The sequence below is a fragment of the Psammomys obesus genome, unplaced genomic scaffold (assembly GCF_907164565.1).
Source record: "Psammomys obesus unplaced genomic scaffold, mPsaObe1.curated_primary_1811, whole genome shotgun sequence".
NCBI classification, from domain to species: Eukaryota; Metazoa; Chordata; class Mammalia; order Rodentia; family Muridae; genus Psammomys; species Psammomys obesus.
Window position 1 is genome coordinate 2,147,740 of NW_026590503.1, and position 18,330 is coordinate 2,166,069.

Consider the following 18,330-nt stretch of genomic DNA (forward strand, 5'->3'; position numbering starts at 1 on the left):
TCCGCTCAGGAACTGTAAGCCCAAACATACCCTTTCTTCCTAAAGCTGCTTTCTGTTAGTGTTCAGTCGCAGAAAAGGAACCGCTATCCAGGCTTTACCCACTGAGCCAGCTCACTTCCTGTGTGAAAGCTCCAATCAGCTGGAATCCCAGCACTGATACAGTTTTGAATTTTCACAGCTAGGATTTCACATTTCCTGGTGCCCAAAGTTGCCTTCTCCAGCAGGTCCACTTTAACACGCTGACAAACACCAGTACCAGTACCAGGGAGCAGGGAAGACAGCAGAGCCACACTCACAGATGAACAGTTTGACATGTCTGGGATGTAGATGATTTATGTTTTAGGAAAACGGTGTTGAGGATGGTGCTGTGGAGAGGTTAGCCAGGGACCTGCGCTGACAGCCCTTTCCTGTGTGTCAAGATTTAGGAATCCAAATCTCTGGCCTCTCCAGGACATTCTGAACTCAGAAAAACAATTCCAAATATTTAACAACTTGACTTGAAAATATGGCTTTATAGCCTGATAAGACGGACAAGGTCTAGCTGGGGAGGCCAGATGAGACAGCCACCACAGAGCAGCACCATTCAAAGGCACACCTTTAGAAGTTCTAGCTAGGTTTAGAACATGAAAGGACAGAATGGCTCTTGGCATTGAGAGGCATGTTCAGTTAGAGTGGGAAAAGCTACCGGAACTCCCTAAGCAATGGATTAATGTCATTAAAAGCCAACACTCCCCTCCGAAAGAAGTCAACACTCCCCAGAGTGTGGCTGCTCTGAATTTGTGTGTGAGTGTGAGGGGAAGGACGGTTTTACAGCCGAACAAGGTCACAGATCTCTAAATCCTGATATATGATAAAATGAGGCTCCAAAGGAAAGTGACCATACAATTTATAGTCAAAATATGTAACCTGAAAGATTTGTGCAGAATTTTAATTTTTCCAAAATAATAAATGTTTTTATATAATGATCAATTAACTGAAGAGAATTTATACATGTGATAGGTGATTAAGAAATCTTTTACATTACAAAAATAAATCAGAAAAATGCTAAAGAGCTACAGGCAAAAGGCAACTCCAGGAGAAATTTAGAAGATAATAATGTTGAGTATCTATCTGGCCTTAGGAGTGGAAAGGTTCTTCCAATCTTAAAGGCAAATTTTAAAACGAAGAACACTAGGAGAAATTGTTTCTGCTCACAAAAATAACTAAATAATAGAAAACAATCTGGGAAAAACTAGCTGTAACCATGACTACAACACTTTGTAGCCTTTACGTATACAGAACTTAGAAAACGGGCCAAGGAGGCAAATGGGTCAATTAGGCAAACGGATAGATTATTGTAAGTTACAGATATTAAGCTTTTCTTCAAAAAGTAACATGAAGCTGAGCAAGGTGGTAACTTCTGGTTCTTCCCCAACCAGCCCCAGCAAGTTGACGAGGACCTTACAGAATCCCCGTGAGGGCAAGGGTGAGGGCATTGTGGAACAAGTGTGCTCATGTACTGCCGACCACGTAAAACTAGTACAAGCTCTAATGGGAGGTAGCTGGGCCACAACATGAAAGGGATCAGCACAGTTGATAAGTCCACATCTACGCTTGCGGAACAGGTCAGACTTCTGCAGAATGGGCCACACGGTCGCAGAACTGGAAAACATATTTGCCCCTCTGGAAAGGCAGCTCAGCGTGTCACGGAGCGGTGAGGAAGCTGCCGTGCTCACAGTGGAGGTAGCGGGAGTGTGAGGGGCTGCCACGTCCACATTCTCTACAGAACTCACATGCTGTTTTCTTCACTGGGAGTTTCAATCATTAAGAAAGCGTGCCGTAGGTTCTGGCACAGCGTCGATACCTAAATCTGGGCCATGAAACAACCACACATGTCTTCCAGGCTGAGTTTTCAGAACAGGTTGAGGCACTGGTTGTGCGAGACTCAGGTCTGTAGCAAACTGCACAAAAGGGCGTTTGGGGGTGCTCCTTCCAGCTGGGAAACCAGGGAGCTGGGCGAGGTGACAAATGGTGGCAGCAGCAACCTCCCTCAGCGCTAGAACCTGGGAGCTTTGTCATGATGATTAGTGTCCTCACAGGGTGATGTCAGGGAGGTGAGAGAGATGGTGCTGACATCTAGTGAGGAGCGACGGTTGGGAGACAAATGTCTTCTCAGGGCCTTTCCACTCTGGGGGTCCACCCCGTCTTAGCTGTACTCCCTGCCCTTCTCTACTCTCCCTGCTTTGTTCCTGCCTCCCCCCTCCCCACTGAGTGTTGGGAAGGATGTACTTGAAAGCCTCTGAGCTTTCCTCTTCCCGCTCCAATCACACCTTGCTTGTCTCTGTCTCCACTGCTTCATTCTCAGTCACGGCGCTTGCTGTTTCTCTCAGTGAATGGAGGCAATGATAAACTAATATTACCAGCTCTGTAAAAAAAAAAAAACAAAAAAACTTGCTGTTCTGCATGAAGAAAGAAGGTTAAATCGACATTAAAATTGTCCAGGGCTTCAACAATGCGAATATTAGGTGTGGGAGGTGGCGGGGTGAGTGTCCCATGGAGGACCTGCATGAAGACAGCTCAGTGACCGGAGTGTGCAGCCTACTGCAGAACACAAGCGGAGGTTTGTATGCACCCAGGCCTTCACCCCTCCACAGGGCCTCCGGGGACCTCCAGCCTGCTCTGCATTTAGAGCAGGCAGCATTTCCCGTTCCCCTGTTCCGCACTAAAGCCGCACTCACTGCAGCCCTTCACGGAGATCCTGGATTAGCCACTCGTGGGATGTGGGGTGTAGGTCAGAGTTCAGACTGAGAACGGCAGAGGACGGAGGGCGGGCGCGGGCGCAGGCGCAGCCGCTACACAGGGGAGTGCACTGGGAGCCAGGCTGATCCAGTCTGGAGTTTCCAGGGTGTGGGGAGTCTTCCCAGGGCTGGGCACACCCCTTAGTGTGCCAAGACTCTGGCAACACTGATGGCCAGGAACTTTCTTAGTGACTCGGATGGAAATGGAGAATACTGAAAGCTGAAATAAAGGTCAGATGGACTTGGCAAATCACACTGAAAATGCCATTTCATAGTTCAGGGAGTCAGCTAAGATTTCTGCGTACAAGCACCTGGCATTCAAGGACATCCTTGAAAGACAAATCAAGGTGTCATTGATTTGTGTGAGTGTGTGTGCCTGTGTATGTGTCTGTCTGTCTGTCTCCCCTCCCCTTTCCTTCCTTCTTCTTTCTCCCCCCACCTCTGTTGCTAGGGCCGGAATCCAGTCTTTCCCGTGGTAGAGAAGTCTCTTCTCCTGAGCCACGCCTCGGTGCCATGTTATCCTTTGTTTGATTTCAGTGTTTGAATTCTACTTCATTCAGGCTAAAATCTTCCTTCGCCGCCGCAGGGTTTTAACCTGTGGGAGGAGGTTGGCGGCAGCGTAGCTGCCTGTGCTCCGGTCTCTGCCCTTTTATTGCAGCTTTTGAAATTCCAGTTGCACCTGTCATTAGAGGGGACAGTATAGTCTTCATAGCTTCAATTGCCCTGTATCCCACCCTGATTTTACAAACACATGTGAGTGTTGTTTTAATACTGAGATAATTTTTGGATATGTGCTTCTTGAGGAGTGTTTAATGAGAAGCACTGAATGACCTCATTTATATTTTGCTGACAAAATTATTGGCTTCTGCTTGCATGAGATGCTAATTTTCTGATGGGGTAACTGCTAACAAAGACGGGAAATTTGCTTAACAGAAGCAGTGTATTGGGGCTAAGGGCCATTTCAATCATGCTAGCCTCGACCCAGGGACCCACAATATACAAGAACGCCTAGCGGTAAACTCACATGCTCTGCAAAGCCTGCAGGAGTTCCAGTGGTGTGCTCCCCTCTGCAGAGGCTAAAGATATCTGCTTTACTAGGAAATCTGACCAATGTAAATATTTTAATATTTTCATGTGATTAAGGGGCCTCCAGAAGAACTAGTCAATCTACTTTCTTTACTGTCTATCTTAAGGTGATTGCCTATAAATCTGATTTAGCAGGTGCCAGTTTACGAAGGGAATGGCGTCTTGCAAACACGAGGCACATGCAGCTAGCGTGCCTTCCAAAGACTATGCTTCTCGGAGGAAAGCCCACTCTTCCAGTTGATGGTGAGAAATCACACACTCCCAAATGTAATAACAGTGAGAGTGAGTCCACGGAGCGGAGAGAATGATAGCACCCGGTAACCGCAAATCCCGTCAGGACTTCATGGAGCACGTGACTACTCCAGGGCCGTCAGTTCTCTCTCTCGGTAACTTCCAACCCAGGCAAAGTCATGCAAGCTTCCAAGAGTCATCTACGCAACGTGCCATTCTCCCTCTTCTCTTGGTGGCACAAGGGCCAAAACTTTCCCTTGGCAAATCCACTCCCGCTCCACCACTGAGGTCACAGGATATATGCTCTTATGAGTCATTTACTTTCCTGAGCCCCTCACAAATCCCTGCCCTGAGGGAGCTTCCGGCTATGGCAAGGGACTGTGAGCACCTTTTCTCTTCAGCTGCTGCTTGGATCTTGAAGATCCCCTAATCCTCTATTATGATTCACCACGCCTTAATCGTGCCCAGCCATTCCTGGAACACCCCAGAAGAGACATATAAAGGATTGTCAAAATCGTTGACTTTGTTCATGTAATTGCGTGTGAACGTATAACGAATGAGCAGCATCTGATTTCTCTACCTTTTGGTGTAGAGAGGAAACAGTGGTACAGCATATTCCAGTTAAACCCGAGTGCTACAGCACTGACTTCTAAAAGTCGAAATGATAATCTTTTCATTCTCAGTAACAGCACGGAACATTTGAAGTCAGAAGAAGGTTGGTAAAGTGTCCACCTAACCTGCACCACGCCCTCGTTCCACCCCAGCATCTCACAAAACTGTGTGATGGCACATGCCTACAGCTCTAGAGCTGGGGAGGTGGCAGTGGAGGATTGAAAGTTCAAGATCTCCTTTGGCTACATAGAGAGCACCAGCCCAGCCTAGGACAGAGGAGGCTCTCTCTTAAAACAGGAGCAAACACAAACCAAAGAAAAGGTTAAAGACAAAAGTTTTCATGGAATGGCAAATGTGAACATAGTCTTGTTTTTTTAAAAAATATGGATATTTAGCACGACTTATTAGGAAAATGTGAAGTGTGTACTCCCAGTCTGTTCCACTCTGCAGGGTATTTTAGCACACCTCTATTTTTGCTACCGTAACACAACGTTTAGGGCTGCTGAGGCCAGATGGGCTTGTTTTTTCCTCCCACCCACTTCCCACCACAGGAGGGAAGGGGTGTTTTGAAAATCCTTTATAAATTCCCCTTCGTCTTCAGCTCAAATATCCTAGTCACTTCTGATCAGTAAACTTGGTCTGAATCCTCAAGAGGCAAACATACAGCAGAGTACGCTGCGCTTCCGTGAGGCCAGACAGAAGCAGCAGGACCTTCCTGCCTGCAGCTGCACGCTGGCTCAGCCTGATTTTCCAAGGCCAGGGCTGAGGCCAGGGCAGCCTTCCAAAGACCAGTGGTGACTCGGCGTTACATGGTAGGGAGAAGATATGGAAAGCGTGCTATGGGTGGACATTCTGTCTTCTTCGGCACTGAAGCCCCCAGAGCTGAGCTTCTCAGACCTCAAACGTGCCTGCTGGTTACTGTTTCATGCAAAGCAAGGGTCAGCAGTGAGAAATCCAGCTTTGTGAGGGTGGACGTGACCTGTCCCATGCTTCAGCAGAGGAATTTCAAATGCTAAACCTAATGTTCTCTCACAGGAATCTCCACAAAACCTTGTGTTTCCCCAGCTCGGTGTCCCCAGATCAGGGCCGATGTTAGTGTGAGCACTACGCTCACCTCCCAAGGTCCTGCACCCTCAGGCTTTGTCGCCAGGCCCATGAAGCTGTGGCCACTTCATCCTTCCTACCGTTGCCAAGTACTCTCCCTAAATGCCCGGCCCTCCTTATCCCTCACTCTTCCACACACTTAAACTCTGCCTTCTCTTGGGGGAGTCTGTGTGTCCCTCTGGACCATGTCAAGCCTCTGTTCAGTGTTCACCCACCTGCTTTGTGGGTGAAACCTTGGAGATCGACAGCCTTGCAAGGGCAGCCACGTCTGGCCAGTTCCCTGGGAGCCAAGGCAACCAAGAGTGGGTGCCTCCACCTCTCTACTCTTCCATCACTCTTCTTTTCCTTTCCTCACCAGTACACAGCTCTTCCAGACCTTCCATCTGCTGGAGCATTTTTTCCATAACAGTCTCTTCCAGGATCCAGTAAACACCCGGATAAGCCCAACGTGCCGAGGAAAGGAGCTCCAGTGTGACTTGCCCAGACGACAGCTGATAAAGTATCGGCAGAGCGGTATTCTCTTAGCTCACTTATGTGTGGAAGTGGAGGAGGAAAGATTATAGCACAGCCGAGGTTCTAGGAGGAGCTGCAACGGGAGTGGGCAAGGAACATAACAGCCAAGAAAAAGAACCTGGTTCCAATCCATCATCTTAATTATTTCCCAGCATGGTGGAGATGATATGGCTATTTTAGTTCACAAGAACCTAATAAACTTAGGGAATACTTGCACAGAATGGAAAAAAGATTCTACAACAACAGTGGTTTGAGAAACCAACCAACTGAGCATACACTTTCTTATCTTGGCTTTCAAAATAAACATGAACATATTCCGAAAAGAAGAACTACCATAACAACAAAAGTTCTCTTTCTTAAAAATACTGACGCTAATTTAAAGGGGGGGAGTAGACTTTGCCGTGGCCTTCTCCTGAGAGCCTGAAACAACAGTTTATGAGCAGATGGCTCCACCAGACAGCAGGAGCCAGCCCTGAGACACACTGGCAGTCTAGCTGCCATTTGGAGAGAGGAAAACCAAGTGCAGAATTCCAGAAGCACAGAATGAATCAAACTTGTAGGCCTTGTTCCTACATAGGTGGCAGAACACGACAGTTGTGAAATGCATTTGCTAGGTCTACGGCTCGAATTCTCAACACCTGTGGAATAGAATTATTGAGACTGCACTGAAGAGTTTTTTTTACTTATGTTCAAAATCTAGATTGTAAACTTCTTGCAAGCAAAAATTACCATCTCCTAACTTTTGTGTTACTCTGTGGCCAGACTGATACTGATTCAAAATGGGCCAAAATAATTCATGCAAGGAAGCCCATTTTCTATGAAAAAATAGCTTTAATACCAACCCAACCCCAAAGTCAGGATTTTGTTACCAAGAAAAATAACGTGATTTCAGTGTGCTGACTTCCGTTTTATAGATGGCCAAGTTATGGTGTTAAAAATTAACTATTGCATCTGAATTTTTCTATATTGGCTTTTAATATAAACAATGATGCTAGAATTTCTGTTCCCATTTAAGTACTTTTGGGCTAGATCATTTTAATAAAGAACTTTAAATACTGATGAGATCATCTGAAGTGCAGTTCGAATGTGAATACAAACCGTGTGACGAAACCCGCACCTTTTCTGTAGTTTATGGAGAGTGAACATGGCCAGCCCACGTTAGCCCTGCGCTTAAATACAGCCAATGCACAGAATGCACAGAAATGAAGTGGGTAAGCCAAGAGTGGCAGCGTTCAGACTACCCCAAGCCTTCTCAGCAGTCCTTAGACAAGGAGCCCCTTTGACGGCTGTAGAATTCCAGGATGAGGCTGCAGGAAACAGGGTAAAGGCAATTCCGGTCCAGGGGAGTGATAGCAAGGTTTTCCTGGGTTGGGCAGCAGACCTTGCCAAGATTCAGCTGCAGAATGTGCCAAGTCCCCTTCCCACCCATAGCTCGTGAGTGAGTTAAAGAAGGAAGGAAGTGGGGTGGGTCCTCAGGCTTAACAAAGGACCTGAAGAAAACTGGGTGGGGAGAGGCAGGGTGGAGGTTCCAAGCCCCTCAGGAAAGTCCGGCTCAACAGTTGCTTACACACATTTCTGCAAGTAGGAATCAGCGGAGTCATTTTGGGAGCTACTGCTGTGCAGCCAATGCACAAGGTAGCACACTTCAAGAGAAGCGGTTTCGGTTCTCTGTAAATCACTACACCTGCATTCCAGGAGGCCGAGCCCACACCTACAGAAATACCACCATATCTACCTTCCTGGCGCTAACTGCAGACGGTCAAGTTCCCAGCCTTGCCTTTCCTTGCCTCCTCACCTCCCTGTGGTGATCACCGCCACCCTCTGATTTCCAAATGGTCAGACTGGAAAAAGCTTCAATTAGAATTGTTTAATTCCAACCCAAGCTTACTTTAAAAATCAGGTCAAATTTTATGTCTGCTCCAGAAGAGAATCCAGTATCCCTGGCTGTAACCCTCCCCCCACGAGCTTATCTGTGTTCTCAGAGCATCCGTCCTGAGAGCTGCCGTTCAACTCAAGGTCTTCTCTTTACAACCGGATTAACATCCTGAGGAACAGGAGCCAACCCAGTTATTCTCAATTCTCCGTGATCTCACTGACTAAAAGTTTAGTGAATGAATGAATATGAAGAGAAATTCTAGAATAACAGTATTTGTCAAACTAACTCACAAGACATAGGTCAAACGAGTAAGCCTGGCATTAATAGAGACCTCTTCTGAGCAGAGCAGAGAGCACTGCAGCAAACAGCAACATTTGGCCAAAGAACCACTTCACTGGAGATAGCTAGAGATGCTCTCTGCCGAAAACAGTTCAAGCGGATCGTTCTGGAAAAAAGAGTCCTTGTGGTCTCTACACTATTCGCCAGTTAACAACTTAAAAACCAGATCTACATCAAGATCCAAGGCAATGTCACCATGGTCCAGGAAAACAGAGCAAGGTCAGTATGGTTTGGGGACAAAGCCCCAAAGAGAACAAACAGCCAGGTCCGTCCCCTCACGCCTACACAGCTCTCAACATCTGCTGCCTTCTCCGTTCCCTCCGGCGGCTTCGTGAGGTTCTCGCCAACGTTTCCCTCTTCCTTACCCAGCCACTCCTCTGAACTGAAGCCAGAGAGACCTGACTAAGCCCACGACTGCCCATGTTACTTGTCTTCTTTGGTGGCTTTCCTTTGCCAAAAAGACAAGTCTAAACTAAGGTGGCTTACTGGGGCTTTCACGAGTGCATTTCAGCCTTCCTTCCAGCCAAGCCTTTCCAAGCCCCAGGAATCACCAACCGCTGGTTCCTCTGACTAAAATGTTCTTCCCTGCCATGGCCTTCTCCCTGACCAGCAGCCATCCTCCAAGCCAAGTGCAGACTTCTGGCTTGCCCCTTCCTCCACTGACTGAAATGCAGATTAAGACTCACAAATCCTGGGCCTACAGAGGACACCAATGTCTTCCCAGAACTAGTGACTGGATGCTAACTCTCCCATCAGGATGTTTAGAAGACACGGTCCTATTTTACCCTCCTGTTTAATTCTCCCCATATTAGTTACCAACACGTAGAAGTGAGTGCCGTCCAATGTAGCCTATAGCTCGTTAACAACAGTTATGCTGAGTGATCCCTGAGGAACATGATTACATTTTAAAGTTTTTCCTCCTGACATACCTTGGCATAAGCACATAGTGAAATGTTTTTATGATTGCATGAATTTGTAATCATAGCATTTGTCAGTGTAAGAAAATACTGGAAGTGCCCACAGCAGAGGCTCACATTAGGAGAAGAAGAGACTCAGGGCTTTGCTTTGCCAAGTTTTATGCCATGCTCAGAATCACTTTCCTGTCTGGGCACATGAGAGGGAGGCAACCCCGAGTTCTGCAAGTGGAGAATGGGCTGAGTGAAAAGAATACTCTGGCAGGTGGCTGGGATTCTAACCCTGCCACTATTTACTTAGCTGACTTCAGCCAGGAAAGGTACAGCAAGTAGGTAAGGGATTTTAAAATGACAAAAGAAAGGAAATCTGTTACACAGTTGCAGAGTTGGGTCATTACCCTGGAAATAAGAGGACTGAGGACTTGCTTTGCAGTGCTGAGTTGCAGCTTCCTCTGGTGATGGGAGTGTCAACTGAGTCAGTCTCTAACAGCAAGAGCAGAGGCCTGGGCTTGCAGGGAAACTGAAGCTCGTGATCACCGAACTTAGCAAATGTATTGTCACAACAGATTCCCAAGACGTGAAAGGTTAAAATAAGGTCAGAACGCTTGGATCTTTAGATAATGACTGTAAAAGCATACAGGCACCTAACTGCAGCCATCCCGTTATGTTGGCAGCTCTGGGTGCTGACTGGCTCAAGCCGTGCCATCCCACAGACGTGTCCGTCTGTGCAGCCGGGTAACACTCGACAGTGAGAAAGAAAGGCCCTGAGCATCACCCTTCCTCACTGTAACCGACGGGAAAGTCTAAGTGGGCAAAGCCGCACTTCCAATGTGTGTTCATACGTCGTCTTCCCTCGTAGACACAAAGATTTCAGAGCTGCGAATGCACCCATCATATGACAGTCAAGCAAAACTACAAAACCATCACTGTTCTGTTTTAGAGACTTTAAAAGCAGCAAGGAAAATAATAAAGCAAGCTGCAAACCTTCACAAGTGATATTTCTGGCTCCTTTAAAAGCTGTGCCAGTGACTGGCTCCAGCTCCAGATCTCCACACTTCGGAGGGAATCATAATCTTATTGGCTGTGACAATAACATTCTGGACTAAAATAATTACAGAACAAAGGCACCACCGGGTCCTGCGAACAGCACAGACGTCTTCAGGGCTGGAAACTACGTCTGCCCCTGCAGCATGAGGCTGCACTCGGCCCTGAACAACGCCGCCTACCTCAGTCACTCTCATTTTCACTTACCCGTGAGATGCAGCTTTCAGTAAAGAACCACTAGGAAAGAATCACCTCCCGTCACACCAGGGCACGCTTTCACACCACCAACAGCTAAGACTCATGGTGCGTCTCGAAAAATGCATACGAAAGCGGTTGGTCTCCTAATTACAGTGAATCCAAAGGACTAGCCTCTTGAGAAGTTGAAGCTACACATTAAGTTAGACAAATGTTCCAAGGATGTGATGGGCAAGAATTAGGCTGTGACACGGGCAAACTTTCGGGTGCCTGTAGCAACCGAAACAAGGGCTTGATAGTTTCTGTGGTGCCAGCAGAGGGAAGGGGTCTGAATCTTCCAACTGTGAAGTCAACAGCCAGCCACCAGCAGTTCACCCTCCAGGCTTTGGTCTTAGCTTTCCTGCCACTTGAGGTAGCCACTGTGACAGTGCCAACATCCATGTTAATGAGCTGGACAGCAGGCCCTGCAGGTCCCAACCCAGCTCGACATCAGGAAACCCTGTCATTTGTAACAATAGACATGGGGCTAAAGAAGCATGTAGCAGCTTCTTCTCCCCTGGAAGGGCTGGAAAGTTCAATGAGAAAGGAAATTTACAGTCAGGGAAAGAGGGAGAACTGTTCTCTTTGCAAAGAGTCCTGGACGGTAGAGTGAAGCCTCACAAATAACAATCAGTGGGTCACAATGGAGGCCAGGGAAGGCAGCTGCATTGTCTCCCGGCCTGAGGGCAGCCTTCTCAGCTCTGAGGCCTCAGCTGAATAACTGCTTTCAGGGGACTGGGCAGCCCGTCCTTTCCTCCAGCCTTCACTGTCTCCACACAATGTCACTCTTGTTGGAACACAGTGTTCAGAAAGCTACTGGGCAGTCTCCATCTGACCCGCCTTCAGCGGGAGCAGCTAGGATCTGTTTTTCTGCCCTTCTCTATTTCTACCCACCCAGAATACATTCCTTTGGAGATGAGATGCATGGCCAAGGTGAACATAAACGTGCACTGGGACATTCTTTCCAAAAGCTATGTTCTCTGCACTATTTCACAGGATAAAGTTTCCAGTGTACGACCAGGAAGCTATCAACTCAGAGACATGCTAGACATGCATATGTGGCTGTCTAAACTTCTACAGGGCTTATTTCGGAGTTCTCTTATAAGCCCAGCCCCAAAACCACCAGCTTAAGAGCTCAGAGAATCAACATTTACCAAGGATGACTTGCAGAGGTAAAATCTCAAACAGTTACAAACAACCAAGCAGAGCCATTTCCCCACCCATTCAAACCAACATCCCCAAGAGGAAAGGGCTTACGTGTTCTGCCTTCTCCGGATCCTTTCTGTCTGTCTGTAAAAACTGACAGTTTTCTCTTGCCAGCTTCTGGACCAGCTCAATACGTCCGATGTCGTCTCTCTCCTGGAGTTTGCACATTACCCCAGCCTTGAGAGTTGGAGAAAATGCGAAGAGATACTTAAATCCGCAGTCCCAGGACATGACACCACCACAGAGTCCACCTACAAGAAGCGCATTTTCCCTGTGGCCTGAATTAAATCATGGCCTTCATCAACAATTTTGCCTTTCCAAAGTTAAATTTATGTTATTTTAGTGTAGCGATATCAGGCCAGCGGCTTTAAGAGCATGTGTCAGTCTGCTGCAAGAGCTGGAACTACATCGTTTGCTACTACGTGTGCGCCTGATATGCTGGCATTTGTTTGTCCCCGACAGCCTGTTTCCTGTTACATAAGCGAAGCCTTGCAAAAGGTTAAAAATTCATGGGAAAGTTAGCCAGGAACCACTCCAGCAGAAAGGGTGAGGTGATACAGTGTCCTAAAAATAACAGTCTAAAACTTCCCAATTCTTCAGCTGGGCAGAGCCATTCCATGGACAAATACAGTTACCAAGAAGATTATGGGATAAACTTTATTTTTCTCAACTGGAAAATTACTATAAGGACAGGAGCAGCACTCAGGAGCATTTAGAAACAACCTATTACACATCATACGTTTCTTTATATGCTGAAAGTTTTAAGTTGTCGTAACAGGAATGAGTTAAATCTAGGAGTTTAGAAGAGAAAAAAGGTCACTCTGACACAGAGATTATGAACTATTTCTACTCATATTCTTTCCCAAATGGTTCACATAGACATAGCGAAGCATGATCTAAAGAAATCTGAGGTTGACCTGGCAGGATTAGTGAAAATCACTGAATCTTCCTTCACCCACACATCCTACAGGGTTTGAATGTCCAGCAATGTGACCACATACGGGGACAGAGCAGAGAGCTCAAGTTTTGTGGTCTTAATGGCTGACGTGGAAGTCGCCCACACGTCCAGTGGGTATCACAGAAACACAACCTGACCTGCAGCACAGCAGCTACAATCTTATTCCCAAGGGCTCAGAAGGAAAGAAATCCTCCGAGCAGTCACCACAGACCCCTAGAGGGCAGCAGGCAGGATTCTCCCACGAAAGTATGAAGTCTGTGAGTATAACATTCCTCAGAGTTTTGTTGGACAATGACCTCATCTTATCTTAAGACTCCTGGACATGGTGGCTAGCCAGAGCTGCCGGAAGTCTACACCACCCTAGATAACTAACGTCAGCCCAGGAGCAGTTTCCCTTTAAGGCAACTGGGACAAGGGCTCCCTCTTTCCCAGCCACACAATCTTTCTAGGGTTAAACAGACATATTCACTGCAACATCATTTAATATTCTCAGATACAGATTTCTAGTTGTCTGTCATTAAATACATCATTCAACAGCCTTTGATAAATACTCACAGTAAATCCTAAAGCTACAGAATTCAAGTCCCTTGCAAGTTGTTGTTCAACAGAGGGAGAATACTGCATCACACACACACAGACACACACATGCACACACGCCACATGCACAGATATACACATACACTCACACACAGAGACACGCACACATACATGCACACTCACACACACGGGGGCGGAGCAGTACTGAGGTGGTCGCTGGACCAGATTTTCTAGTAAGATGGCATCTGAGCAAAGACCTAAAAGAACGAGGAAAACGTGATGTCTATACCCAAAGGAAGTGTTTTAATCAGAGAAACAAGGTGCCAGGGTTGTGTGCTTGCCATGCGGATGGACTGAGAAAGGAGACAGTGACGCGACAGGACAGAGCCGGTACGGGGAGGCTGGCAGAGAGGTGCAGGTCCAGGTGCCAACGTTTTGTTACAGGCTCTGTAGGGAGTTTACGGTCCTAAGTGGGAGGTTTGTACCACGCCCGCCCTCAGGGCTCAGGGGACTCTGTGGAAGAGGAGGCAGAGAGCGTGTAAGAACCAAAGGGGACAGAGGGAAACTCAGCAGGACTGCCGCTCTATTGACTCACAGAGGCCTCGGCAGCATGCTCCGGGCCAGATGTGGTTCCAGTGCTGAGAAGAGGTTCTGTTAGGACAGTATTATAAAACCTTACAGGTCTCCTTTGCGAATCTCCGATGGCTTCTAGTTCTCTGTTTTTATGGGAATAGTGTGTGTACAGATGTCTGCCTCTACATGTGTTTCTTGCACTTTTTCTTTGCTTTTTTTTTTTTTTTCTCTTTGTTTTGTCACGTTCTGGTTTGCTTGGTTTTGTTGTATCTTATTGTTCTTTAGATGCTTGTTTGGAGTTTGTTTTTGGTTTTGCTTTTTGAGACACAGTTCCTCTGTGCAGCCTGACTGTCCCATAACTAGGTTTGCAAGAGGCTGGCCTTGAACTCCCTGAGATCTGAGATCGCCTGCCTCTGCCAGGATTAAAAGTGTGTGCCAACACCCACCTAGTTGACTTTTTGGTTTTCTAACAAGAGCCAGGAGGGTGTGAATTCAGGTGGGAGGAGCAGTGGGGAGATCCTGGAGGATCTAAGGGGTAAATCAGGATAAAAACTGTTTTCAAGAAAAGAAAAATAGAAAAAAATCTTAAAAATAAAATACGATAAAGCCCTGGGAAGTGGCTGTGGACCCCAGTAGCGCACGTCCCCAAGCAAGGAGAAGCCATTTTAAGTCCTGCCACGGAGAGATGTGAGTGTTCCTACAGACGTGCTCACCCTTCCTTCAGCCTGTACAACGCCTAGACAGATTACAACACTACATGCCAGACATCACATGTGTGTGTGTGTGCGTGCGCGCGCATGCAGACAGAGACAGACGCGTGTGTGTGTACACGCTTCAGTGAAAAGGAGATTCCTGTCAGCTGGAGGTACAGCTTAGCGGTAGAGTTCTGCCTAATATTAGCCACACCTGCTGTAGACACTTTGCTTCGCCAAAGATAAATAAGTCCCATAAATTCACACTTTAAGATGTAGTAAATTAAGCATAAAGATCTGCATAGCAATGGACTGTCAGGTTCTCGTCTTTAGGATGGAGTCAAGTTGGGCATTGAACATCTTACATCAACAAGTCAGTACTGCTTCTCATTTAAAAAACAAAACAGAAATTACAGAAGTCACAGAATGTAAATTTTAGTTTAACAGTGAGTTATGATAATTAGTCTTCATAAAAATAAACTAATTATGTTTCTTAGTTAAGCTATGAGCCAATGATGTCTTATCAGACGTTATCAATTATGTTGTCCTTAAATTTGGCATTAATTAATCTGTACGACAGTAAATCATATTAAAATATATAACAGCGTTTTGCCTATCTATAAAAAGTTGGGCTTCTTGTTCGGAACAAGATGGACTTCTTTGGAATGTGTGAGCAGAGAATTCTCACACATAGATTTACAGTTTAGAGGACTGCTGTGGGCAGCATCAGGAGACTAGTTCTCAGCCAGGGTGTGTCTGGGAACTTGAGTCAGTAGCAGAGATGAGGCTGGTGGCCGCCTAGACACACTTCCCAAGCAGGGCCAGCAGGTGCTGTTTGTAAAGTTTGGGGGACTATGGAGAGAAGGTGCTTACTCAGAGTGGGGCATGGCAATCTGCAGGTCCTGAAGCAAAGGGGAGGGTGGGACAGGACACCAGGGCCATCCGGAGTACAGAGTATTTTAGTTGTGTGCAAGGATGGAAAGCAATAGCTGAGTGCTAGGTTTAGAAATGGGGAGACGCAGAGAATCAGGAGACAGGAAGCGTGCCCTGTAGCGCTCTTTTTAAAACTACTTTATTTGGGGTGTTTAGGCCTCAATCTCCCTTCCAACTTCCCAACCCTCACATGGGAGAGAGAAGGTTAGCAGGGAGAGGGGGCGCTTGACTTCTGACTGTTTATGGTTCTTTTAGGCTCTGTACCAGTCTCCATCAACGGCAGAGCCGGCAGGCTTCTCCACAGCAGCAGGCTTCTCTACGCTGCTGCACCCGTCTGTCTGCTCCAAACGCCATACCATCTCCGGTCTCTCCAAAGTGCTCTACGCCAACACTGAATGCCACAGGTTCTCTTTCTCAGCTCTCACATTTTACTCTCAGAGCCCTGAACCACGGCCCTCTCCTCTCCATGCTGTACGGGGAAGGCCGTTACCAGCTGGCAAAGACCACACCCACACCCCACAAGTGACAATTACCAGCTGTGGACAAACTAGAGCCCAACTAAAATCCCACACCTGGAATTAAAACAAAAACATGTTTACACAACATAACTAGGTCTACAGAGAAAGCAGAACTTCATTCCAGTGTGCCGCTCCTAGGGAAATCTGGAGAACCAGAGCGATTCCCAGCAGGTGGGGCTCCAATTCCAGCAGCGTGCTGCCACCGCACCAGGGAAGATGCTTCCAGATCCTGTCAGTCAGACAGAGGTGACCCAGGACTGAGAGGGGGGGAGGGGGGCGCAGCCAATGGAGAATCCATGGCCACCATGACAGTCTGGCCCCACTGAAGGACAGGAGTCCCGCCGGCTCAGGGGAACTGAGCCTAGGGACATCTCGGGTGTGTTAGGGCATGTTATCTATGTTAGAAACCTTCTACCACACAGGGAAATTTGACCACACGAGGGTGGGGCAGAGCAGGGGAAGGGAGTGGAAGTGAGCGCATTTTCAAGATTAATACTCGTGTGTATGAAAAGGAAGATAGGGATCTACCCTCAGAAATGTAAACACCGACAGCGTGCAGTAGGCTGGCAGAGTCTGGCTCGCTGAAGGAGTCTTTCCAGACAGCAGTGACTGAGAATAAGGACCTGGAAGAAGATCCTGGCGGTGTGAGGTACAGAGCAGACGGTCAGGGTGAACGTTAGCAAAACCTTCATACCGGGCCACACAGCAAGTATCTCAGGCTTTAGGTTGCAATGACTGAGCTGTGCAGGCTGAACCCTGGAGCAGCAAGGGGTGGTGGGTAAGCATATGGACCAGGCTACGGCCAGGAACACGCCGACACAGACAGGCGGGGGCTGTGGGTGTCATCTCCTGGCCTAGGGACTACAGGGGTCCAGTGCGGTCTAGAGCAGTGGTCCTCAACCCTTTTAACACTGCGGCCCCTAAATATAGTTCCTCATGTTTGGCTGAGACCCCAACCATTAAAATGATTGTGTCCCCACTTCAGAGCTGTCGTTTTGCTCCTGTTATGAACCATGATGCAAATATCTGGCATGCGGGATATGGGGTATGCGGTCTCCAAAGGGTCCTGACCATCAGGCTGACGGCTGCTCTAGGGAATCACCAAGGCCCATCTGAATTTTACTTTTTTTTCTTTTTTAAAATATTTTTTATTTTAATTTTTATTAATTACACTTTATTCACTTTGTATCCCCCCATGGCCCCCTCCCTCTTCCCCTCCCGACCCCACTCCCCCTCCCCTTCGCCCTCCTCCACGCATGCCCCTCCCCCAGTCCACTGATAGGAGAGGTCTCTCCTTCCTTCTGATCCTAGTCTATCAGGTCTCGTCAGGAGTGGCTGCATTGTCTTCTTCTGATTTTTACTTTTAAAATCCCTCTTCATCCTAGCCTTTCTCCTAAGGGAATATTTCTTATTTGTCAGAATTTTCAGAGCTCCTGTGATCTGATGATGCCCATCATATGGACCACTCATGAAGATGTGTTTTTAGTCAATGCAAGGAAGGGCAGAATATTAAGTGGTACCAAGGTCCTCCCTTTGTCGTTGGAGGACAAGGGAACTGTGCCTGTTTTTGCTTGCAAATAATTATTTTTGCAACAAGGTTCATGAGGAAAACTGGTCTAAAATTTTCTATCTTTATTGAATTTTTGTGTAGTTTAGGTACCAGGGTGACTGTGGTCTCAAAAAACAAAGTGAGCAATGTTCCTTCTGTTTCTATTTTGTGGAATAATTTGAGGAGTGTTAGCATTAGATCTTACTTGAAAGTCTGGTAGAATTCTACACTAAAACCATTTGGCTCTGGACTTCCTTTATTTGTGAGACTGCTTCTATTTCCTTAAGGGTTATAGGTCTACTTAAGTTGTTTATCTAATTTGTGGTATACAGGATTTTGAAGTAAGACTAATGATTGTTTGGATTTCCTTGATGTCTGTTGTTATGTCCCCCTTTTCATTTCTGATTTTGCTAATTTGGATATTGTCTCTCTGCCTTTCATTTAGTTTGGCCAAGGGGTTTGTCTGTCTTGTTGGTTAGCATTCTGTAAAGATTGTATTTCTTAACAGAAGATCAATGTCTGCTATCTAGAGACTTCTTCTGTGCTTACACCTGAGACTTCTCCCTGCTCCATGTTGCCCTCAGAGGCTCACTGTCTACTGCCCAGGGGGCATGCTAACACCCCACAAGCCACA

The 18,330-nt window shown here is 46.9% G+C and overlaps 1 protein-coding gene across 1 annotated transcript in view; it reads right to left on the bottom strand.

Moving 5' to 3' along the window:
- Positions 1-18,330, bottom strand: part of Rapgef5 (Rap guanine nucleotide exchange factor 5) — a 194,904-nt gene that overhangs the window by 73,005 nt on the left and 103,569 nt on the right. Inside the window, exon 9 of the mRNA XM_055607551.1 lies at positions 11,988-12,113. Within this exon, the coding sequence (XP_055463526.1) occupies positions 11,988-12,113 (126 nt within the window). The remainder of the gene's footprint in view (positions 1-11,987; positions 12,114-18,330) is intronic.